The sequence below is a fragment of the Hypanus sabinus genome, chromosome 4, assembly GCF_030144855.1.
Source record: "Hypanus sabinus isolate sHypSab1 chromosome 4, sHypSab1.hap1, whole genome shotgun sequence".
In the NCBI taxonomy this organism is placed as follows: domain Eukaryota; kingdom Metazoa; phylum Chordata; class Chondrichthyes; order Myliobatiformes; family Dasyatidae; genus Hypanus; species Hypanus sabinus.
In genome coordinates this window covers 12,192,875-12,218,466 of record NC_082709.1, presented here as the reverse complement: position 1 = coordinate 12,218,466, position 25,592 = coordinate 12,192,875, and the positions used below count along the sequence as shown (strand labels likewise).

The 25,592-nt window shown below is 42.1% G+C and overlaps 1 protein-coding gene across 11 annotated transcripts in view; it reads left to right on the top strand.

Moving 5' to 3' along the window:
- scn1laa (sodium channel, voltage-gated, type I-like, alpha) overlaps positions 1–25,592 on the top strand; it is a 150,349-nt gene that overhangs the window by 98,974 nt on the left and 25,783 nt on the right. For 10 of the 11 annotated variants that reach the window (XM_059966437.1, XM_059966436.1, XM_059966435.1 and 7 more), the window contains 4 exons: positions 996–1,150; positions 1,670–1,843; positions 7,189–7,311; positions 8,512–8,784. In XM_059966437.1, coding sequence (XP_059822420.1) covers positions 996–1,150; positions 1,670–1,843; positions 7,189–7,311; positions 8,512–8,784 — 725 coding nt within the window. The remainder of the gene's footprint in view (positions 1–995; positions 1,151–1,669; positions 1,844–7,188; positions 7,312–8,511; positions 8,785–25,592) is intronic. The other variant, XM_059966434.1, reaches the window with a different exon arrangement.

Below are 25,592 nucleotides of genomic sequence, written 5' to 3'. Positions count from 1 at the left end.
AGGTTCCACAAAGCAATTACCCAGTCTTTGTTTGGTCTTCTCAATGGCCATATTGTGAGCAGAGTGAACACAAATAAAGGTAAATGAAGTACAAATAAATCAGTGCCACACCTGCTGAGGATGTTTGGATTTTGGGAAGGTGAAAGAGCAGGTGTTGCATTTCCTGCAGTTACATGGGAAGGTGAGTTATGATCTAGTGCTCCTGTGGGAAGGTATCTCCCTTGGGAAGGAGATTTAGCATGACATCTAAAATGTTAACAAAATCTGTAGTTGTGCAGTAGACAGTGAATTGAGTGGCTGCATCATGGTCTGGTATAGAAACACCAATGCCTTTCAACAGAAAATCCTCCAAAAACTAGTGGGTTTGGCCTAGTACATCATGGCTAAAGCCTACCCAAACATTGAGTACATCAACATGAAACACTATCGTAGGAAAGCAACATCCAAAATCAGAGATCCCCACCACCCAGGCCATGTCTTTTCTTGCTGCTACCATCAGGTCGAAGGTACAAGAGCCTCAGGACTCACACCACCAGGTTCAAGAACAGTTACTACCCTTCAACCATCAGGCTGTTGAACAAAGGGAATAACTATACTCACTTGCCCAACCATTGAGGTGTTCCCACAACCAATGATCTCATTTTAAGGACTCTTTATCTCATGTTCTCGTTATTTATTATTATTTGTTTATATTTGCATTTGCACAGTTTGTTGTCTACTGCACTGTGGTTTATCCTTCATTGATCCTGTAATTGTTACTGCTCTATAGATTTACTGAGTATGCCTGCAGAAAAATGACATATGTGCTTTGATAATAGCATTTACCTTGAACTTTGAACTTACCTATGGAATACGTAGAGGAAGGTGTGTTGATAGTGACATCACATTCGAAGTACCAGGAAATGACACTATAGCAAAAAAACATAAGTTGTGAATTGAAGTATTACTGTACTTGTGGTATGTCTTGTGCTAACATTTATACTCATTTTTGACAGGATGTGTGAGGAAGTTCCCATTTTGCTATGTCAGTATAGAAGAGGGCTCAGGCAAATCCTGGTGGAACCTGAGAAAGACCTGCTACAAAATAGTGGAACACAATTGGTTTGAGACATTCATTATATTCATGATTCTTCTCAGCAGTGGTGCCTTGGTAAGAGGATTTTACAATTCCTATATATGCATTTTTGTTCTATTTGTGCCTGCTCCTGTTGTATGCATTTTCAAAAAAAAGAAGGAAAATAAACTGTACACTACATATTGAGAATTAGTATTCTATTTTTTATTTATTTATGTTACTGTCATTCAAACCATACCGTAAAATTCCCCAATTTTACTCTCAGCCTAATCACGGGGCAATTTACAATGACCAATTAACCCAACAACCAGCACAGCTTAGAAATGTGGGAGGAAACTGGAGCACCCGGAGGAAAGCCATGCTGTCACAGGGAGAGTGTACAAACTCTTTACAAGACAGTGGTAGAAAATGAACCCGGGTTGCCTGTACTGTAAAGTGTTGTGGTAACCTCTACACTACTGTGCTTTTCAGAATGTAATAGTGGGGATAATTCATTTGACGTAAACAGAAGGAAAAATAAAAGGGCGTGAGACTTGATTAGAAAATTCAGCTTAATCTTTATTAAAGTACTTACATTTTTATAATTTGTTTCAGGCTTTTGAAGATATTTATATCGAACAACGGAAAAACATCAAATCAATGCTTGAATACGCTGACAAAATCTTCACTTACATCTTCATTCTGGAAATGTTGCTGAAGTGGGTGGCTTATGGATTTGTGAAGTACTTCACAAATGCATGGTGTTGGCTGGACTTCCTCATTGTTGATGTATGTATCTTTAATATCTTGTTTTGCTGATAACCCATGGTATGATGACAAAACATGTTTGATTTGGCATTACCGTTTTAGCTGTCTCAATGCTTGGGTGCAACTGTGTGTCATTAAAATTTCTTGGGGGTGTGCCAGAGAAAGCAGTTCCAAGATGTTATGCTGAAGTTGTTTTAAGACCGTGGTGAGGCCTAATTTGGAGTATTGTGTGCAGTTTTGGTCACATACCCTACGGGAAAGATGTAAACAAGATTGAAAGAGTACAGGAAAAACTCACAAGGATGTTGCCAGGCCTGGAGGACCCAAGTTTTGAGGAAATACTGAATAGGTTAGGACTATATTCCTTGGAATGTAGACAATTGAGAGGAGATTTGATAGAGGGATATAAATAGAAGCATAGAAACATAGGTGCTGGAGTAGGTCATTCAGCCTTTTGAGCCTGCACCGCCATTCAGTATGATCATGGCTGATCATCCAACTCTGAACCCTGTGCCTGCTTTCTCTCCATACCTCTGATCCCTTTAGTCCTAAGGGCCATATCTAACTTCCTCTTAAATATAGCCAATGAACTGGCCTCAACTGTTTCCTGTGGCAGAGAATTCCACAGATTCACCACTGTCTGTGTGAAGAACTTACTCCTCATCTCGGTCCTAAAAGGCATCCCCTTTGTCCTTAAACTGTGACCCCTCGTTCTGGACTTCCCCAACATCAGGAACAATCTTCCTGCATCTAGCCTGTCCAATCCCTTTAGAATTTTATACGTTTCAAAAAGATCTGCCCTCAATCTTCAAAATTCTAGCGAATATAAGCCCAGTCGATCCAGTCTTTCTTCATATGAAAGTCCTGCCATCCCAGGAATCAATCTGGTGAACCTCCTTTGTACTCCCTCTATGGCAAGAATGTCTTTCCTCAGATTAGGGGACCAAAACTGTACACAATACCCCAGCTGTGGTCTCACCAAGGCCTTGTACTACTGCAGTAGAACCTCCCTGCTCCTGTACTCGAATCCTCTTGCTATGAATGCCAACATACCATTCGCTTTTTTCACTGCCTGCTGTACCTGCATGCCCACCTTCAATGACTGGTGTACAATGACACCCAGGTCTCGTTGCACCTCCCCTTTTCCTAATCGGCCACCATTTGGATAATAATCTATTTTCCTATTTTTGCCACCAAAGTGGATAACCTTACATTTATCCACATTAAATTGCATCTGCCATGAATTTGCCCACTCACCTAACCTATCCAAGTCACCCTGCATCCTCTTAGCGTCCTCCTCACAGCTAACACCGCCGCCCAGCTTCGTATCATCCACAAACTTGGAGATGCTGCATTTAATTCCCTCGTCTAAATCATTAATAGGGTAAATGCAAGCGGGCTTTTTCCACCAAGATTGGGTGGAACTACAACCATAGGTTGAGGGTGAAAGGTGACAAGGTTAAGGGGAACATGAGGGAAACTTCACTCAGAGGGTCGTGAGAGTGTGGAACGAGCTGCCAGCATAAGTGGTGTGCTTGATTTCAACACTTAAGAGACTTTGTACAGGTACATGGATGGTAGGGGTATGAAGGGCTATAGTCACGGTGCAGGTTGATGGAAGTAGGCAGCTTAAAGAATTTTGGCAGGTACTAGACAGGCCGAAGGGCCTGCTTCATTGCTGTACTCTTCCATGACTCTACGACTGTATGATTCATCAGATTTTTCTGAGATAGTGGAATGAATTATAAAAGTCTAGGAAACAAGTTCTCTGGAGATGCTTGATGATGGCAGTATTACTAAAAGTGGGAAAACGTCTCAATAACTATTGTCAACAATGACGATTCTTGAGATTCATAAATAGAAGAGTTACAGTAGATGTTTCTGTAGATGAAAACTATGCCAGTTAGAAACAGTAATTTAAGATGGCCTGAGTAATGGCTGTAGGTCAGGTATAAGGTACAAATTTAGAATGTTAATTGAAAAATTTTGCCCCAACCTTGTAAATTTCAGATATATAATATCTGATCTCAGACTTTGGGTGACAGGGCAGAGATATGTCTCTACCAAAGGAGGTGTAAGGTGCTCCTTCATTCTGCTAGCCCGCAGGTCACCCTTGGGCATGGTGTAGCACCTGCTTAGCCCCTCCACCTTCCCCCTCCCCAATCAGGGTCATGTAAAGCCATGGGAGCAGGTGGTGGATGGTCGTATGAGCAGCTGGTGCATATCACAAGTCCTGGTAATGTGCATACAATCTCTGAAGGGTATTGATAATGTTTGGGGTCACAAGTCGTATAAAGACACTACCCAGAAGAAGGCAATGGCAAGCAACTTCTGTAGAAAAAAATTGCCAAGAACAATCATGGTTATGGAAAGATCAGAATTGCCTACGTCAAGTGACAGACTACATAATGATGGTGATCACAGACTGTTGATGATAATACAAAAGGAGCTATTAATATTTTACATGCTTTTTAATTCTGTGCTGTTTAGATAAACATTTGGTTCACTAGAGGGAAGCGTGTTGTAGGAATTTGGCCCAGTCCATCACGGGTAAAACCCTCCCAACCATTGAGCACATCTACATGAAACATTGTCACAGCGTCCATCATCAGAGATTCCCACCATGCAGACCGTGCTCTTTTCTCACTGCTGCCATCAGGTAGAAGGTACAAGAGCCTTAAATCTTGCACCACCATGTTCATGAACAGTTACTACCCCTCAACCATCAGGCTGTTAAACAAAATAGGATGACTACACTCACTTGCCCATCCATTGAGGTGTTCCCACAACCAATGATCTCACTTTAAGGACTCTTTATCTCATTAGCTCATGTTCTTGTTATTTATTGCTATTCATTTATATTTGCATTTGCTCAGTTTGTTGTCATCTGCACTCTAATTGAACTTTCATTGATCCTGTTATAGTTACTATTCTGTAGATTTGCTGAGTATGCCTGCAGGAAAACATATACGTATTGTACCTCTACCTTACTGTATTTGAGCATTTGACAGGAAGCTCAACTTGACTTACAGAATGTTCAGTTTTTGGTGATATTACATAAAACTATTGTGGAATCCAACCAATTTTAATGCTATTTTTATTTATCTTCTGTAAATTTGTTGCAGCCAATTCAAAACAAAATTGCCAATGCTGGTATTGATGGGCTAGATAATTTTCTGAGAAGTATATGAAAAATTTACAGCACGTAAACTTTTATAGCATGTAAACCTCTTTCACAGTTTGAAAAGCTTCCTCACTCAAATCTGCCCCTCCATCTGCTGTAGCAGAAGGGGCCTATCCAGTGGTCCTTCCTCACAGAGCCTCAGCAGTGGCTGCACCGTGTTTCAGTCTATCCTTTAACATGGCATGGTAGCATCACTTTACAGTACCAGCGACATGGGCTCAATTTCAGCTGAAGTCTGTAAGGAGTTTGTACTTTCTTCCTGTGACCATGTGCGTTTCCTTTCCAGTACTCCGGTTTCCTCCCAGAGTCAAAAGACGTACTGTTTGATAGTCTAATTGGTCGTTGTAAATTGTCCCGCGGTTAGGCTAGAGTTAAATCGGGAAGTTGCTGGGCGGCATGGCTCAAAGGGCCTGTTCCGTCTATGCTGTATTTTAATACATAAATAAATAAATAAAATATACACCTGCAGCATTCTCTTACAGACATTTTGTTGTGCTTGAAGACCAACAAGTTTCTGTCAGACTGAAGGGTTTCTTTCACCAAGTTGATGACTCTCCAGTAGCACCAGATGTTTGTTTCATTGTGTGTCTCTGGAGACAACCCATAAATCAGGGATTCCTCTGTTATGCAGCTGCTCAGAAAGAACCTTCCCATCTGTCTCCATACTCTCTTAGCAAATCCACAGTACGCAAAGAGATGGATGATTGTTTATTTCCCAGCAGAGTCACCCAAAGAGCAGCTCTCATCGGGAGTGATATATCATCTATAGAGAAAGGCAATAACTGGGAGGGCACCTCTCAGCACCAGCCCAGAAAGCCCTTGGTGCCTGACGGTCAGATCTGTCAGTGAGAACGTTCTTCCAGATAGATTGGGCCATTTGCTCAGGGAACAGAACCACAGAATCCATATTGTCCGCGTCCTGCAGAGACAGCCATATAATCCGTGTTGACCACTGCCTTGGTACACACACACAATGCTGGAGGAACTCAGCAGGCCAGGCAGTATTTATGGAAAAAGAGTAAACAGTTGATATTTCAGGCCAGGATCCTTCTCCAGACCTGAAGAAGGTTCTCAGCTCAAAATGTCGACTGTTTCCTCTTTTCCATAGAGGCTATAATGGGGCCGAACATCCGCTATCCTGTCCATGCTCGATGATGATGGAAAGCGATAACGGGAGTCACAGTAAATAACTGCAATACACAGTGAAACAGTGGTAGTGAGAGTGAATATTAAGAGAATGGATGGGCTGCCAATCAAGCAACCTGCTTTTTTTCCTGGATAATATCAGCATAGCTGAATGGTGTTAAGCTCCACTTGCCCAGACAATTGAAAAGCATATATAAAGAATAAGAAAGAATAGGAAACATATACACTTTATATGCTTTCCAACCGTCTGGGCAAGTGCACTGCTTTTGCGGTGTATATGTCAAATAATCTCTTCTCGGGCTTCCAGCTGGATACAGGTATCAATTTTAACTGATGTTTCAAAGACATCAGGGATGATGCCTGGGCACGGGGGTGGGGTGGTGTGTGTGTGTGTGTGTGTGTGTGTGTGTGTGTATCCTGATTAGTTAATCCTCAACTTAATCAGGTTTCTACTGTTCCACCTTGTTAACAATCAAATTCCAGTTCTTACTTCAAGTGAACCCTTCATCCTTCATCTTTGTTAAAATTCTTTTTCTCCAGTTTTATTTCAATGGGTTCCTTTACCAGGCGGTCCCAAAAGCCATGGACACAGCACAGTATTTACGTGCTGTCAAAGTCAATCCTATGGCCATTGTAAATGCAGTGTTCTACTACCGCCAATTTTTCTTTATGAAAAATCTTTATCGTTCTTTATAGCTAGTGAAAGACTTTGGGACAGTGTGACTGAGTCACTTGCCAAAGCATATCCAGCCTCTGATGCATTCTGCTGGCTGTAATATAACTGGTATTTGTTTCTTGTCATTGGGGATTACCACAGTTGTTGAGAATGGGAGACTCAGCTATTGTAAAACCATTGAATGTCGAGGGTGGTGCACAATCTAATTGAGGAACTCGGCAGATCAGGCACCGTTTACGTAGGGAAATGGGTGGTCAACGTTCTATTCAGTAGACTGGTTTACTTGTTCTTTCATTATGTTGTTTCACTAATTGTATTAACTGCTTTGAATTATTTTATGTTTTCTTTTTTATCGTTAAGGTCTCTTTGGTGAGCCTCACAGCTAATGCCTTGGGCTACTCAGAACTTGGTGCCATTAAATCCCTCAGGACACTAAGAGCTTTGAGACCTCTAAGAGCATTGTCGCGATTCGAAGGCATGAGGGTAAGATGGAACTCAAGTTATCTCTGTTTGAATAATGCATGATCAGAACAAACAGGTGAAATTAGATCAAGTTACAGAAGTGTCCCTTTCACAATTATACATCATCTTAAATGCATTTGAACATTCAATTATTAGTATCACAGTGCATAAAATGAGCAGATGCTCTTTGATTTAGCAGTCTTTTCAATGGGCTGTTCTGTTCTCAAATAATTTCCAAGTACCTGTAAAATGATTAGAAAGATACTAGTTTTTTCCTTTTGCTTGTTTATTCTTTCCGCTCTTTTCTATAAGTGTATACTCCAGATAAATACTTTGTGGAGATTTGTGATATATATGATTATATGACATATGTATAATGTCGGAAATACATCTTATGGAAATGTTTGATGATGAACTTCAATAAAAAATAAATTACAAAAAAAAGAAAAATACTAAGAAAATTTTGATTTGAGAAAGTAAATCATCAGTAGGAAGGAAAATGTCATTTTTTTGTGTCAGTGTAGGGGGGGTCGAGTACTGAGGAAGGATATCTTACTGAGATTGTCTAAGAATTTGCTTAGAGCTCAGCAAGATCACTATGTGCTTCTTTATAACTAAACTCTGCAGAATATCTTTGCAAATGCCACACGCTTTGTAGCATGACTTTCCTGTGAGGTCGCTAAAATAATTAACATTAGTTTTACACCTGCCAAACATGATATCACATCTGCCAAACCAAGACAGCTCCTTGTTTGATTTCATTTTCAATATTATGTCTCTACCTTTGATTTTATGGTCTGCATTTTACTTATAATTTTGCTTTTCTCTTCTTCACAGTAATCAAATTCTGTGACATCATCGGTCCACCACAAGGTTTTTTCTTTCTTTTGCTTTTTGATACATGCATTACCATTTAGCAAATGTCTTCCGTGAATTAATTTATATTGTTTCTTTGATCTTATTTGTGATTGCTTTGTCTGTTCCTTTTCACAACAAGTTTTATTTCCATGGAATAATTTTTTTATCAGCTGCAAGTATAAATTGTAACATGCAGCAAGTGCTTTAAAAATCAGTTATATTGGCTATAAAATGAACAATATAAGTGATTATTATATTGTAATATAATTACAATATAATAATGTAATATTATATATTAATTATAATTAATTCTGAAATTGACATGTTGACTGATGTATTTTTCCTCAAAACATTGACTTTTAGGTGGTCGTGAATGCACTGCTTGGGGCAATTCCTTCCATCATGAACGTGCTGCTTGTATGCCTGATATTCTGGCTCATTTTCAGTATAATGGGTGTGAATCTGTTTGCTGGAAGGTATTATCACTGTATCAACACCACTGATGGAACTACGTTCCCTATCGAAATTGTTGACAATATTACAGATTGCCTTCAGCTTAACGCATCTGCACGGTGGAAAAACGTAAAAATAAACTTTGACAATGTTGGATTAGGCTACCTTGCTTTATTACAAGTGGTAAGTTAACTTTTAACCTCATTAAATAGTTTAGAGGAGTAAACACACTATAAGCGCAGTACTGTACAAAAGTCTTAGGCACATGAATGTGAGGTCCTTTGGAGTGTGCAGGCCTCTCTTTCACATGTTTTACCAGCCTGTTGTCATCAGTACAATCTTCTATCTGGCAGTGTGCTGGGGCAATGGCATCAACACGGGTGATGCTAACAGGCTCAATAAACTGATTAGAAAGGTTGGCTCTGTTACAGGAGTTAAACCAGACACACTGGAGGCTGTGGTAAAAGAAAGGACCACAGAAAACCCTGGCAATTCTGGACAATGTTTCTTACCCTCTGCATGCCACCTTGGCTGAACAGGGGAGCAGTTTGGGTACTGGACTAAGACAACTTCACTGCTCCAAAGAGCACTATATAAGGTAAATCTTACCCTCAGCCATTAGGCTCTGTAATGAGTCAACCCATAGCCAGGAAAGTGATGACTCTCTCCTGCTAGACTGTTTGTGGAAATTTATTTTTTTATCTTTTCTACTTCTCTTTTAATATTTATATCTGAGCACTTCTAATGCTGACACTGTAATTTCCTTTGGGATTAATAAAGTATCTATCTATCTCTATATAGCTCAGGTGCCTAAGAATTTTGGACAATACTGTATTTGTCAATGTGGAGTGGAGAGAAAATTTGTAAATCTGGCAGGAGCAAAGGATGGTGGGAATGGCAAAGGTGGAGTGCCACGGGAGGGGTGTGGGACAGGTGGCAGAAAAGGAGTACCAGGGGTGGAAGGTGGCGTGGGTACATACACACCCATCCCATCCCTGAGACACCACCCAAGGTGATTTGATTCTAAAAAATTGGCTTATTAATCATTACAAAATATTTCTCTGGTGCTTTCCTCTCCCTCCCCTCCCCTTGTCCCTACTGTGATTCCCCTCTCCCTGCCCCCTTCCCACTCTCAGTCCACAATAGAGACCCAGATCTGAATCAGGTTTACCATCACTCACACATCATGAAATTTTTTTTTGTAACAGCAGCACAGTGCAATGCATAAAATTATGACAGTACTGTGCAAAAGCATATATATATATATATATATATCCTTCGTCAAGTCTCAGCCCAAAACGTCGACAGTGCTTCTTCTTATAGATGCTGCCTGGCCTGCTGTGTTCCACCAGCATTTTGTGTATGTTGTTTGAATTTCCAGCATCTGCAGATTTCCTCGTGTTTGCCAGATAAACTTTGGGTGAATTTTGCTTCTCAGCAAGATCTGCTTCAGATTGTGTTTCTAGCTTACCTTGTTGATGCTCTCAGAATAACAAATGTGTGGAATTACTGGGCCTTACATTCAGTATGGAAGATCTTATCGGAACGTGCACAACTTCTACATTTGGGATTTGCTCTGTCTACTTTTTGCTGATGACTGCAACTGGATGAATATATATCGACTGGTATGCCACGGCCTCTGGATCTTCTAGCCCATTACTTCCCCTCTGAGAGTGAAAGACCATATTGAGCCGCCATTGGAACAAATTCTTTTGTAGCTTACAAGTGGCATCACAGATAGTTGGGATCATAAAGGGAGTTTTTGGCTCATTGGGCTTCATAAATTAGAGCACTGAGTACAGGTATTGGGATGATAGAATATAAAGCAAGGCTGTAATGCTGAGGCTGTAAAAGGCACTGGAGAGGCCTCACTTGGAGTATTGTGAGCAGTTTTGGGCCTGTTATTTAAGAAAGGATGTGCTGACAGTGGAGAAGGTTCAGAGGAGATCTATTAAAAATGAAAGGGTTATTATATGAGTAGCAATTGATGGCTCTGGGCCTGTACTCACTGGAATTTAGAAGAATGGGGAGGGGTGATCTCATTGAAATGTCGAATGTTGAATGGCCTAGATAGACTGGATGTGAAGAGGATGTTTCCTTTGGAGGGGGAGTTAGGTCCAGAGGGAACAGCCTCAAAATAGAGGGATGTCCATTTAGAATGGAGTTGAGAAAGATTTTTTTTTAGCCAGGCAGTGGTGAGTCTGAGGATTGCTACCTGTGCCACGTGCGAGTGAGGCAAGGAACAGAAAGATTATACAGATTAATACGTGGCTGAGAGGATGGTGCAGGAGGGAGGGCTTCAGGTTTTTAGATAATTGGGCTTTGTTCCAGGGAAGGTGGGATCTGTTCCGAAGGGACGGTTTACACCTGAACTGGAGTGGTACGGTGGCGACCCACTTCCTAGCGCACTCGAACCGGCTCACAAATAGCCAGCGCGCCAGCACAAAGGCCAGTCCCAAAAGGGCGCCAGGTCTGCTTCACCAACAAAGGGAAAAGCCTGCGGGGGATTGTGAGTACGTGCACCTGCAGCATCCGCGCCCGGGGAGGGCGGGATCAGGGAGGCTTTAAAGCAAGGCTGTGAAGTTCGAATAAAATCTTCTTTAACTGCAGTTTACCGACTCCGTGTCATTATTTTAGCACTGCGTGTAGCACACCGCTATAATTGGTGACCCCGACGGTCCAAACGATTTTTGGACCGGAGATAACCGACGCCGCATCTGTTCATGCGGTTTTATTGAAACTGCCAAGCTTCTGGACGCTGCGACCTCACCTATGGTTCCAGCAAGCAGAAGCCCAATTCCACGTTCGGCAGATAACCTCAGAGGACACACGTTACTACTACGTGGTGAGCTCCCTCGACCAGGACACAGCAGCCCAGGTTGAGGAGTTCGTACAGTCTCCTTCAGCGGATGGCAAGTACACGGAATTCAAAGCCCTGCTCATAAGGACTTTCGGACTCTCACGGCGTGAGCGGGCTGCCCGTTTACTGCACCTGGATGGCTTGGGAGACAGACCCCCATCGGCTTTAATGAATGAGATGTTGTCTCTGGCCAACGGACACAAACCCTGCCTCATGTTTGAGCAGGCATTCCTGGAGCAACTGCCCGAGGACATATGCCTGCTGCTGTCCGACGCGGATTTCAGCGAACCCCGGAAGGTGGCAGTCCGGGCGGACTTGCTGTGGAAGGCCAAGAAGGAGAGTGGGGCGTCCGTCGCACAGATCACCAGGCCACGCTCCCAGCAGCAAACTAGACCAGGCCCGGCCACAGAGCCCACTACCACTTCCTAGCGCACTCAAACCGGCTCACAAATAGCCAGCGCGCCGGCACAAAGACCAGTCCCAAAAGGGCACCAGGTCTGCTTCACCAACAAAGGGAAAAGCCTGCGGGGGTTTGTGAGTACGTGCCCCCTACAGCATCCGCGCCCAGGGAGGACGGGATCAGGGAGGCTTTAAAGCAAGGCTGTGAAGTTCGAATAAAATCTTTCTTTAACTGCAGTTTACCGACTCCATGTCATTATTTTAGTGCTGCGTGTAGCATACCGCTAGAGTACTAACATTCTTGCAGGGAAGTTTGCTAGTGCTTCTTGGGGGGGGTTTAAACTAAATTTGCAGGGGGCTGGGATCCAGAATGAGAGACAGGATAGCGAGATGAAGAATAAAGGACAGGTGGGGACTACGCGGTTCCAGAATATTAAGTGTGTAGTGGAGAAAGGCGAGGCGGAACAAGTGATAGGGAAGACACATGTACAGAGGGATGGTCTGACAGAACATGGAGTTAAATGTGCAGAAAGAATAGGCAAATTTAGGAAGGACAACAAAATTCTAGGGGTGTATAGCCTGATGGGAGTTCAGGGAGCTGAGTTAAGTACAATAGGCAGAGATTCAAACAGAGAGAGGATAAATGGGCTAAAAATTCTATATCTGAATACATGAAGTGTCAGAAATAAGGCGGATGAGCTTGAGCCCAGGTGCGAATGGGTAACTATGAAGTTGTTGGGATAACGGAGACATGGCTGCAGGGGGATCAGACCTGGGAAATGAATGTACAAGGGTATACGTGCTATCGTAGGGACAGAAATGTGGGCAGAGGGGGTGGGGTTGCCCTGTTGGTGAGGAATGAGATTCAGTCCTTTGCAAGGGGGGACATAGGATCAGGTGAAGTGGAGTCTGTGTGGATAGAATTGAGGAACAGTAAGGGCAAAAGGACCCTAATGGGTGTTGTCTATAGGCCACCAAACAGTAACATGGATATTGGGTGCAAGTTGAATAGGGAGTTAACACTGGCATGTGACAAAGGTAATGTCGCAGTAGTTATGGGGGATTTCAACATGCAGGTGAACTGGGAGAATCAGGTTGGTGCTGGACCCCAGGATAGGGAGTTTGTAGAGTGCCTAAGTGCATTCTTGGAACAGCTTGTACGAGAGCCGACCAGGGACAAGGCTATTCTGGATTTAGTCTTGCGTAATGAACAGGATTTGATAAGCAATCTTGAAGTAAAGGAGCCATTAGGGGGTAGTGATCATAATATGATAAGTTTTTATCTGCAATTTGAGAAGGATAAGGGCAGCTTGGAGGTGTCAGTGTTTGCAGTTGAACGAAGGAGACTATGGAGCCGTGAGGGAGGAGCTGGCCAAAGTTAACTGGATGGATATCCTAGCAGAAAAGGCAGTGGAACAGCAATGGCAGGTATTCTTGGGAATAATGCACAAGGTGCAAAATCAGTTCATCACCCAGAGAAGGAAGGATTCAAAGGGGAGAAAGGGGCCACAGTGGTTGACAAAGGAAGTCAGAGATTGCATAGCATTAAAAAAAAGGAAGTATGACAGAGCTAAGGTGAGTGGGAGGACAGATGATTGGGAAATTTTTAAGGAACAACAGAACTTAACTAAAAAGGCAATACGGGGAGAAAAAATGAGGTACGAATGCAAGCTAGCCAGGAATATAAAGGAGGATAGCAAAAGCTTCTTTAGGTATGTGAAGAGAAAGAAGATAGTTAAGAACAATGTTGGGCCCTTGAAGAATGAATTGGGTGAAATTGTTATGGGAAACAGAGAAATGGCAGAAGAATTTAATAAGTACTTTAGATCTGTCTTCACTAAGGAAGACACAAGCAATCTCCCAGATGTATGGATGGGCCAAGGACATAGGGTAACAGAGGAAATGAAACAGATTGACAATAGGAAGGAAACGGTGATGAGTAGACTGATGGGACTGAAGGCTGACAAATTCCCAGGTCCAGATGGTCTGCATCCTAGGGTACTAAAGGAGGTGGCCCTGGAAATTGCGGATGCATTGGTAATCATTTTCCAATGTTCCTTAGATTCAGGATCAGTTCCTGAGGATTGGAGAATGGCTAGTTATCCCACTTTTAAAGAAAGGCGGAGGGAGAAAACAGAGAACTATCGACCTGTCAGCCTAACATCAGTAGTGGGGAAGATGCTAGAGTCCATTATTAAAGATGAAATAGTGGCATATCCAGATAGCAGTGATAGGATTGGGCCGAGCCAGCATGGATTTACCAAGGGTAAATCATGCTTGACTAATCTATTGGAGTTTTTCGAGGATGTAACCAGGAAGTTAGACAAGGGAGATCCAGTGGATGTAGTGTACCTCGATTTTCAGAAGGCATTTGATAAGGTCCCACATAGGAGATTGGTGGGTAAAATCAAAGCTCATGGCATTGGGGGGAAGACATTGACATGGATAGAAAACTGGTTGGCAGATAGAAAGCAAAGGGTAGCGGTGAATGGGTGTTTCTCGGAATGGCAGCTGGTGACTAGTGGGGTGCCACAGGGCTCGGTATTGGGACCACAGCTGTTTACGATTTACGTCAATGATTTAGATGAAGGCATTGAGAATAACATCAGCAAGTTTGCTGATGATACTAAGCTGGGTGGCAGTGTGACGTGATAAGGATGTTAGGAGAATTCAGGGTGACTTGGATAGGCTGGGCAGATACTTGGCAGATGACGTTTAATGTGAATAAGTGTGAGGTTATCCACTTTGAGAGTAAGAACAGGAAGGCAGATTATTATCTGAACGGTGTAAAGTTAGGTAAGGGAGAAATACAAAGAGATCTAGGAGTCCTTGTTCATCGGTCACTGAAGGTGAATGAGCAAGTGCAGCAGGCAGTGAAGAAGGCTAATGGAATGTTGGCCTTTATTAGAAAGGGAATTGAGTTCAAGAGCAAGGAAATCCTCTTGCATTTGTACAGGGCCCTGGTGAGACCACACCTGGAGTATTGTGTACAGTCTTAGTCTCCAGGGTTAAGGAAGGACATCCTGGCTGTAGAGGAAGTGCAGCATAGATTCACAAGGTTAATTCCTGGGATGTCTGGACTGTCTTATGCAGAGAGGTTAGGGAGACAGGGCTTGTACACGCTAGAATTAAGGAGATTGAGAGGGGATCTGATTGAAACATATAAGATTATTAAGGGATTGGACAAGATAGAGGCAGGAAATATGTTCCAGATGCTGGGAGAGTCCAGTACCAAAGGGCATGATTTGAGAATAAGGTGTAGGTCATTTAGGACAGATTTAAGGAAAAACTTCTTCTCCCAGAGAGTTGTGGGGGTGTGGAATGCACTGCCTCAGAAGGCAGTGGAGGCCAATTCTCTGGATGCTTTCAAGAAGGAGCTAGATAGGTATCTTATGGATAGGGGAATCAAGGGATATGGGGACAAGGCAGGAACCGGGTATTGTAGTAGATGATCAGCCATGATCTCAAAATGGCGGTGCAGGCTCGAAGGGCCGAAAGGTCTACTTCTGTACCTTTTGTCTATTGTCTATTTCTTTACCACAGACAGCTGTGGAGGCCAGGTCACTGGGTGCATTCAAAGTGGAGTTTGATAAGTTCTTGATTAGTCAGGTCATGAAAGAATATGGGGAGAAGGCAAGAGATTGGGGCTGAGAGGGAAAATGGATCTGTCATGTTGAAATGGTGGAACAGACTCGATGACCGTATGGCCTAATTCTCCTCCTGTCTCTTATGGTTGTGTAAGTTGTTGGTGAGACCAAGTTGGGACTATTGTGTACAGTTCTGTTCACCTACCTACAGAAAGGATATCAACAGAGTGCCAGGAAATTTGACAAGCATGTTGCCAGGACCTGAGGCCTGAATTATAAGGAAAGATTGAATAGGTTATTACCTTATTACCTGGAGTACAGGAGAAGGAGGGGAGATCTTATGACGGTCAACAAAATTATGAGGATGAATGTATGCCGGCTTTTCCCTCCTCAGGTTGGATGAGACTAGAATAGGAAGTTATAAGTTTAGGGTGAACACTGTAATATTGAAGGGGAAGTTGAAGGAGAATTAGTTCATTCAGCAGGTGGTGTGAGTGTGGAATGGGCTGCCAGCAGAAGTTGTGGATGTGAGTTCAATTGTAACATTTAAGACAAGTGTGGATAGTTACATGGATGAGAGGGGAATGGGGGGTGCTATGGTCTATATTCAGGTAAATTGAACCAGGCAGGATACCTGGCTGGTACAGACTAGATGGGCTGAAGGGCCTGCTTTTGTGTTGTAGTGCTGTATGTCTCTGTGATTCCAATTAGTTCAAATATATATTATTGTTGCATATAATTCTATGTTGACGTGCAGTAATGAGCTAGGCACATATACATCCGTGGAATTCTTTGCCACAGGCAGCTGTGGAGGCCAAGTATTTCTGTATATTTAAGGGAGGGATTGATAGATTCTTGATTGGTCAGGGCATGGAAGGATACAGGGAGAAGGCAGGAGATTGGGCTGAAAGGAAAGTTGGATCAGCCATGCTGAAATGGCAGAGCAGACTCAGTGTGCCGAATGGCCTAATTCTGCTCCTATATCCTATGGTCTTGAATAGCCAGAATGCTTATGACTTTTGCACAATACTGTATTTATTAGTGTGGAGTGGAGAGTGAGTTTGTAAATCACGCAGGAGCAAAAGATGTTGGGAATGGTGAGGGTGCAATGCTGCGGGAGGAGTGAGGCACAGGTGGCAGAGAGGGCATAATAGGGGTGGGGGTTGGGGATGGTGCGGGTGCAGGCATAGATACTGGGCAAGGTCATTGGATTCCAAACCAGTGGTTTCTTGATCATTATGGAATGTCACTCTGGTACTTCCTGTTTCCACTCCCCCTCCTTTCCCTTCCCCTTTTCCTAGCCATGATTCCTCTGTCCCTGCCCCCTTCCCACTCTCAGTCCACTATAGAGACCAATATCAAAATCAAGTTTATTATCACTCACATGTCATGAAATAATTTTTTTTCTGTGGCAGCAGTACAGTGCAATACAGAAAATTGCCACAGTACTGTGCAGAAGTCTTGGGCGCCCTAGCTAAATATATGTGCTTGGACTTTGCACAGTACTGTATCTCAATGATTCTGTTCTGATTGATGGAATCCATTAAAGTTTTGTCACATTTGCAAATAAAAAGTTCACTGTAATGCTTTAGTTTGGTGATGGTCATACATTACATTCATATCTCCTAGGAACCTGCAGGTGACATTGATGTCCTTTGCCTTTTTTGTGGTGTGTTGGTCAGGGGTTTAGGTCAGATTGACTTGGCGATGAAATTTGTTTGTTAACCAGACTGGATCCAAAATGTGCTGCTGGTGGAAGGAATGAATGTTATGAGCAGGGGTCCCCAACCTGGGGGTCTACAGACCCCTCAGTTACTGGTTATAGTTCATGGCATAAAAAAGGTTGGGGGCCTCTGGTTGAGAGTGATGGTTGGGTTGCTCATCAAGCAAATTGTCTTGTCCTGCTTAACGTTAATTTTCTTGAAAGGTATTGGAGTAATCCCGACAGATTCAAGGCCTTGGGTATAAAGGACTATGCTATTTAACACAGCTTATTTACCCTGTCCCTAGTAGCCACAGAATTTATGTGGCTGTGCCATATTTCAACCTTCCAAAAAGCCAATAATGACCTTTAATTACAAACATATTATTTTTTACAAGATCTTTCCAAAGCAGACTTTTACAGTACTGTGCAAAAGTCTTAGGCACCATAGTTATGTATATGTGCCTAAGACTTTTTCACAATACTGTAAATGTCTGCTTTGGAAAGACCTTATAAAAATATAGTATGTTTGTAATTAAAGGTCATTATTGGCTTTTTGGAAGTTTGTAAATATCTTTTCTGTTAGGTACTTCTGCAATTTTCAGTGATCAGGATAGAAAGTAAGTACAACAAACCAAGAAACCAGATATGAAGAGAATTCAAGGGTGGATGAATGTGGCGGCATGTGTCAGATATAGAGAAATGATACAGGAGACATTTCTCAGAGAGGTAGAAAGCAGGGGGAGTATCTGTGGAAACATGACACAGCCAAAAAGGGCATGAATATCAGTGGCTTCAACAATGTAAGGAGAATCCTAAATCATTTTATGAGTATATTAAGGGCAAAAGTCTAAGCATTGAAAGAGGAGTGTACATTAAGGACTTAAAATCAAGTCTGGGTGTTAAGCAAGAGGACATGGGTGGGGCCTTAAATAAAAAAAGAACGTTGTGACTGGAGAACTCAGAAGGGAGACTAGTGAAATTCTAGAGCAGGTTACAATTAAAAAGGAGGAGGTTTAAAGGTGGACACATCTCCAGTGCATTATCAGATGTATTCCTCTCTGCAATCGAATGTAAGGGAGGAGATGGAGAGGGGTTGACACAGATTTTCAAATCTTTGCTCCCCACAGGTGAGCTGTCAGATAATTGAAGGATTGCAAATGTGCCATCTATAGCTAGGAAGGGCAGTAGGGTTAAACCAGTTAGTCTGTCTTGAGTGGTAAGGGGGTTAATGGCACCACCCTGCACAAGAAGGCATGGCAGTGTCTCCACTTCCTAAGGAGATTGAGGAAAATGAGGCTCCCCCCAGCTTAGTAACTGCATTTTATAGGAACACCACTGACAAGTTACATCTTTATCTGGTATGAGAGCAGCCAAGCATTGGAATGGAAGTTCCTTCAAAGGACTGTAAGAACGGCTGAGAGGATCATAAGACCATAAAAACATAGGAGAAGAATTTGGCCATTCAACTCAGTTCCACCATTCCATCATGGCTGATCACCTATCACACACGACCCCACACACCTGCCTTCTTGCCATATTCTTTGATGTTCTGACTAATCAGGTAAAACTATCAATTTTAGCTGTAAATATCTCCACCGTCTTGGTCTCCACTGCAGTCTGTGGCAGAGCATTCCACAGATTCACTACTCTCTGGCTAAAAAAAAATCCTCCTTAACTGTTCTAAAGGGTTGCCCCTCAATTTTAAGGCTGTGCCCTCTAGTTCTGGACACCCCCACCACAGGAAACGTCCTCTCCACTTCCACATTATCTAGTCCTTTTAACATTTGGTAGATTTTCAATGATATCCGCTCTCATTTTTCTAAATTCCAATGAGCACAGGCTCAAAGCTGCCAAACATGCCTCACATGTTAACCCTTTCATTCCCAAAATCATCCTCATGAACCTCCTTTGGACTCATTCCAATGCCAACACATTCTTTCTGAGATATGGGACCCAAAATTGTTGACAATATTCCAAGTGCAGCCAGACTAGCGTCTTGTAAAGGCTTATCAATTATTAAGGTTAAGATTTCAGGGTACTTGGAGACTAATGATAAAATAAATCAAAGTCAGCATGGTTTCTGTGAAGGGAAATCTTCCCTGACTAATTTGTTAGAGTTCTTTGAAGAAGTACCAAGCAGGGTGGATAAAGGAGAGGCAGTGGATGTTATTTATTTGGATTTTCGGAAGGCATTTGATAAGGTGCCACAGATGAGGCTGCTTAACGAAGATAAAATCCCATGGCATTACAGGAAAAGTACTGGTGTGGATAGAGGAATGGCTGACAGACAGGAGGCAGTGAGTGGGAATAAAAGAGGCCTTTTCTGGTTGACTGCCAGTGACTAGTGGTGTTCCTCAAGGGTCAGCATTATAACTGCTACTTTTCACATTGTTTGTCAAAGATTTAGACAGTGGAATTAAGGGCTTTGTGGGAAAGTTTGCAAAGGATATGAAGATAGGTGGAGGGGTAGGTAGTGCTTGGAAGCAATGCCAACTTGCCTATAATTTCCTTTGCCTTCCACCGTTCTGGAAACGTGGAGTGATGTTTGTTACTTTCCAGTCCTCCAGAACCATGCCAGAAATATGTGATTCTTGAAAGATCATAACCAAAATATCTGCTATCTCTTCAGCAACCTCTTTCAGAACTCTGGGATGTAGTCCATCTGGTCCAGGTGATACATCCACCTTAAGACTTCTCAGTTTGCTTTACATATTTTCCTTTGCAATAGCAATGGCACTCACTCCTGCTCCCTGACTCTCACAGACCTCTGGCACACTGCTAGTACTTTCCACAATGAAGACAGATGTTAAGTACCGATTAAGTTCATCCGCCATTTCTTTGGCCACCATTACTACCTCACCAGCATCATTTTCCAGGGTCCAATATCAACTCTCACCTCCCTTTTACTCTTTATATAACTGAAAAAACTTTCAGTATCCTACTTTGTATTATTGGCTAGTTTTCCCTCATATTTCATCTTTTCCCTTCTTTTGGGTTTTTTGGTGCCTTTTGTTAAATTTTAAAAGCTTCCCAATCATCCAACTTCACACTCACTTTTGCTATCTTATATACCCTTTCTTTGGCTTTTATGCAGTCCTTAAATTCCCTTGTCAGTCTTGGTTGCTTACTCCTGCCATTTGAGAACAACTTCTTCTGTGGGACATATCCATCCTGTGCTTTGGGATTTATTCCCAGAAACTTCAGCCACCTCTGCTCTGCCATCATTCCCACCAGTATCAATCTCCATCCTCTCTCATGCCTGTGTAATTCCCATTATTCCATTGTGATACTGATACATCTGACTTATGCTTAAACCTCTCAAATTGCAGTATGAATTCAATCACCTTATGATCACTGCCTCCTAAGGGTTCCTTTAAATTCCCTAATCAAATCTGGATTATTACAAAGCACCCAATCTAAAATGGCCTTTCCCCTAGGGGAGCACAAGCTGCTCTAAAAAGCCATCTCATAGGCATTCAACAAATTCCCTTTCTTGCGATCCGACACCGAACTGATTTTCCCAATCCCCTTGCATATTGAAGCCCCCCATTACAGTTGTGACATTACCATTATTATATGCCCTTTCAAACTCCCTTTGCAATCTCAACCCCACATCTTGGCTACTATTTGGAGGCCTAAGTATGATTCACATAATGGTTTTTTACCCTTGCAGTTTCTTAACTCCATCCACAAAGATTCAACATTCTCTAACCCTATGTCACCTTTTTCTGAGGATGTAATTCCATCTCTTACCATCATCGATGCCTTCCTGCCTGTCCTTTCAATACAAAGTATATCCTTTGATAGTAAGGTCCTAACTATGATCGACTATCGACTCAGTGATGCTGATAACGTCGTACCAACCAATCTGTAATTACGCCACGAGCTCATCCACCTTATTCCAAATACTACGTGCATTTAAATACAGCACCTTCAGTCAGTCCTGCATTTTTCACCCTTCTGGATTTTGCCTCTGAGGTGCAATTTAAATCTTTGCATTTGTCCCCAGGCATTGGCTTGCCCTTCCTTACATTCATGTTATGTATTACATCATTTCCTTGTAAACCTGCCGCTTCATCCTCAGCTCTATCTTTCTGGTTCCCATCCCTCTGCTGTATTAATTTAAATGACTACCAATAGCTCTAGCAAACCTGCCCGCAAGTATATTGGGCCCCATCGGATTTAAGCAGCCCATCCCTTTTGTAGAGGTCCCACCTGCCCAAGAAGAGGTCCCAGTGATCCAGAAATCTGAATCCCTGCCCCTGCTCCATAGGGGTCTTCCTATCATCCATCAGTGACATTTATCAGGAGCATTCTGCACACAAAACCCTTGGTATTATCAAGGATTTCTCCCATCCGTCCAGCATCCTCTTTGACTTTCTACCATCAGGCAGGAGACTCCGATGCATAAAACCAAGAGCAGTCAGGATGAGAAACAGTTTCTTCCCTCAGGCCATTGGGCTTTTGAACTTGCTGCCGCATCACTTTCAAATTGTCACTGGTTAATCTGCTCTGTACCTTACAATATTTAATTTGTGTACATTAAGTTGTTTATTTATGTGTAATTCATCTGTAGATTTCATTCTTAATTTCATAAGTTATTTTATGTTATGTGTACTACAGTGCATTACATGCAGGTTCGGAGTAACATCTTGTTTGACAGCATACATGGTGTATAGTTAAATGACAATAAACTTGATATAAGTGAATTTTAGAGACGAGATTAATCTTCATTTGAAAAGGCAGGGATTAATCGTAGATGGTCAGTGTGGTTTTGTTAGGGGTATATCCTGCCTAATTAATTTGATTGAATTTTTTTTCTATAGATATAGTAGCACAGATAGAAATGAAAGCTCTTACAGAAATTAGAAAAGAGTTTTATGATAGGGTTCCAGGCTGATTTTGTTAAATAACTAAAGGGACACCAGTGAAATGGAGAAGAAGGTGGTAATTGGATAAGGGAAAAGCAAGAGGAGGCTTAAATGGAAATGATAAGATTATTATTGAACTCAGTGGTTAATCTCAAAGATTACAATACCAAATAAAAAAGTGATATTCTTCAAATCAACACTGAAATTCACTGGAACAACTGACAACAGAGGTTGGAGTGGGAGATGGAGAGAGAACTGAACGAGTCACCAGAAGTTCAGCAACAAACGCAGCTGTTGTGCAAAGCTTTCACCGAATAACTCCATCGTGAAGGAGATTCATTCAGTACCGTGAGGAGGGTATATTAAATTAAAAGAAGCAGAAACAAATAGCTGTCTCAATTGGAAAGAGATCAATAATCATTGCTCAATGAGGAAGAACAAAAGGCTAGTGTGGAATCTCCTGCATTTCCACGGAAATGAGGCAATGGCAGAGTGGGTGTTGGCGGCAGAATGCTGGAGAGCTGGAAGCAGAAGGGAGGGAAACATAGGTCTGGTGGTGACTCACTAGATATATTAGAAATCCAGAGAATGGTTAGTTACATGTAAAACATGGGAGCAGAATTAGGTCACTTACTCCACCAAGTCTGCTATGCTATTCCATTATGCCTGATATCCAATCCTTCTCAACCCCATTCTTCTACCTTCTCCCCATAATCTTTAACACCCTTACTAATCCAGAACCAATCAACCTCCGCATTAAATAACTGCTCACAATACTGTGGTCGGATCAATGCCTTATCAAGCCTCAGCATTACATCCTTGCTTTTATATTCCCGTTCTCTCAAAATAAATGATTACATTAATTTGCCTTCCATGCCATTGCTCAACCTACAAGTTAGCCTTCAGGAAACCCTGCATAAGAACTCCCAAATTCCCTTTGCATATTTGATCTCTGTGTAGAAAATAGTCCATACCTTTATTACTTATACCAAAGTGCATGACCATACCTCCCAACACTGCTTTCCATCTGCCACTTCTTTGCCCATTCTCCTGATGTGTTTAAGTCCTACTCTATACTCCCTGTTTCCTCAACACTGTCAGTCCCTCCACCTCTCTTTGTATCATCCACTAACATGGCCACAAATCCATCAATTCCATCATCCAAATCATTGACATATAATGTGAAAAGAAGTGGTCCCAACACCGACCCCTGTGAAACTCCACTAGTCAGCAGAGGCCAACCAGAAAAGGACCCCTTTATTCCCACTCTTTGTTTCCTGCCAGTCAACCAACCGTTTATCCATGCCAGTATCTTTCCTGTAATACCATGGGTTCTTGTTAGACAGCCTCATGTGTGGCACCTTGTCAAAGGCTGTTCAAAATGCCAAGGAAACAACATCTACTGACTCCTTTTTCCACCCTGCCTGTTATCTCCTCAAAAGAACTCCAACATATTTGCCAGACAAGATTTCACCTTAAGGAAACCATTGTTGATTTAACCCTATTTTATCATTTGAATCCAAATACCCTGAAATCTCATCCTTAATAATGGACTCTAACATTACGCCAACTACTGAAGTCAGGAGAAGTAGCCCTTCTTGTTTTTACCTCTCTCTTCTTGAAGTCTAGAGTGACCTTTGCAATTTTCCAGTCCTCCAGAACCCATGCAGAATCGAGTGACTTGTGAAGCATCGTTATTAATGTCTCCACAATCTTTACAGCTACCCCTTTCAGAAACCTGGGGTGTGGTCCAACTAGTCTAGGTGACTTTTCTACCTTCAGATATTTCATCTTCCCAACCAACTTCTCCTTTGTAATAGCAATTATGCTCATTTCTGCCCCCGGCACACTTAAATTTCTGGCATACTGCTGGTATCTTTCACAGTGAAGACTGATGCAAACTGCCTATTGAGCTTGTCGGCCATTTTTTTATCCCCTTTCTAATGATGTCACCATATACAACACTGAGATCTATTTACTTGCGGAAATACACAGTAAATCCAAGAAACATAATAGAATCAATGAAAGACTGCATCAAACAGGACAGACAAATTGCAAATATAAAAGAGAAAGAAAGAACTAATAATTAATTCATTAATTGATTAATAAACAAAAACAAACAAACAAGCAAGCAAGCAAAAAATATCAAGAATATGAGATTAAGAGTCCTTGAAAGTGAGTCCATAGGATGGCTGCCATTAGGAGCTGAACATCCAAGGAGATACAGTGTATTGGAGAGATAGATTAGTAGACAGAGGGGGTGATGTGGCCCTGTGTATAAGAAATAGCGTTAAATCATTAGATAGGGATGACATAGGATCAGAAGGTGTAGAGTCTCTATGGGATGAGTTAAGAAATGGCAAGGGTAAAAGGACCCCAGTGGCAGTTGTATACAGGCCCCCAAACAGCAACCAGGATGTGGATTACAAATCATAACAGAAGATAGAAAAGGCGTGTCAGAAGGGCAATATCATGATAATGGTTGGGGATTTTAATATGAAAATGGATTGGGAAAATTAGTTCAGTACTGGACCTCAAGACAGATAATTTATAGAATGTTTAAGGGATGGCTTTTTAGGACAGCTTTTTGTTGAGCCCACTAGGGGGATCGGCTGTGCAATGATCCAGAGGTGATAAGAGAGCTTAAGGTTAAGAAACCCTTAGGGAATGGAGATCACAATATGATCGAGTTAACTTTGAAATTTGAGAAGGTAAAACTAAATTCCAATGTGTCGGTACTTCGGTGGAATAAAGGAAATTACAATGGCTTGAGAGGGAAACTGGCCAAAGTTGACTGGAAAGGGAAACTAGCGGGAAGGACAGCAGAGCAGCAATGGTGGAGTTTCTGCAAAAAATGAGGGGAATGCAATATTCCAAATAAGATGAAATTTTTGAATGGAAGAAGGACACTACTGTGGCTGACAAATGAAGTCAGAGCCAAAGTAAAAGCAAAAGAGAGGGCATACAGTGAGGCCAAAGCTAGTGGGAAGATAGAGGATTGGGAAGCTTTTTAAAACTTGTAGAAGGAAACTAAGCAGGTCATTAGGAAGGAAAAGAGGAATTATGAAAACAAGCTGGCAACTAATATCAAAGAAGATACTGAAAACTTTTTTAAGTATATAAAGGGTAAAAGAGAGTAGAGTAGATATAGGAGCAATAGAAAATGACGCTGGACATATTGTAACGAGAGACGCAGAGATGGCGGAGAAACTGAGTGTGTATTTTACATCAGTCTTCACAGAGGAAGACCTGTAGTATACTGGACATTCAAGAGTGTCAGGGAAATGAAGTTTGTGCAGTGAAAATTACGACTGAGAAGGTGCTCAGGACGCTTAATGGTCTGAGGGTGGATAAATCTCCTGGACTTGATGGAATGCACCCTCGGGTTCTGAAGGAAGTAGCTGAAGAGATTACAGAGACATTAACTATGATCTTTCAAGAATGGATAGAATCTGGCATTGTACCGGATGACTGGAAAATTGCAAGTGTTACTGCACTATTTAAGAAGGGTGGGAGGCAGCAGAAAGGAAACTATAGACCTGCTAGCCTGACATCAGTGGTTGGATAGT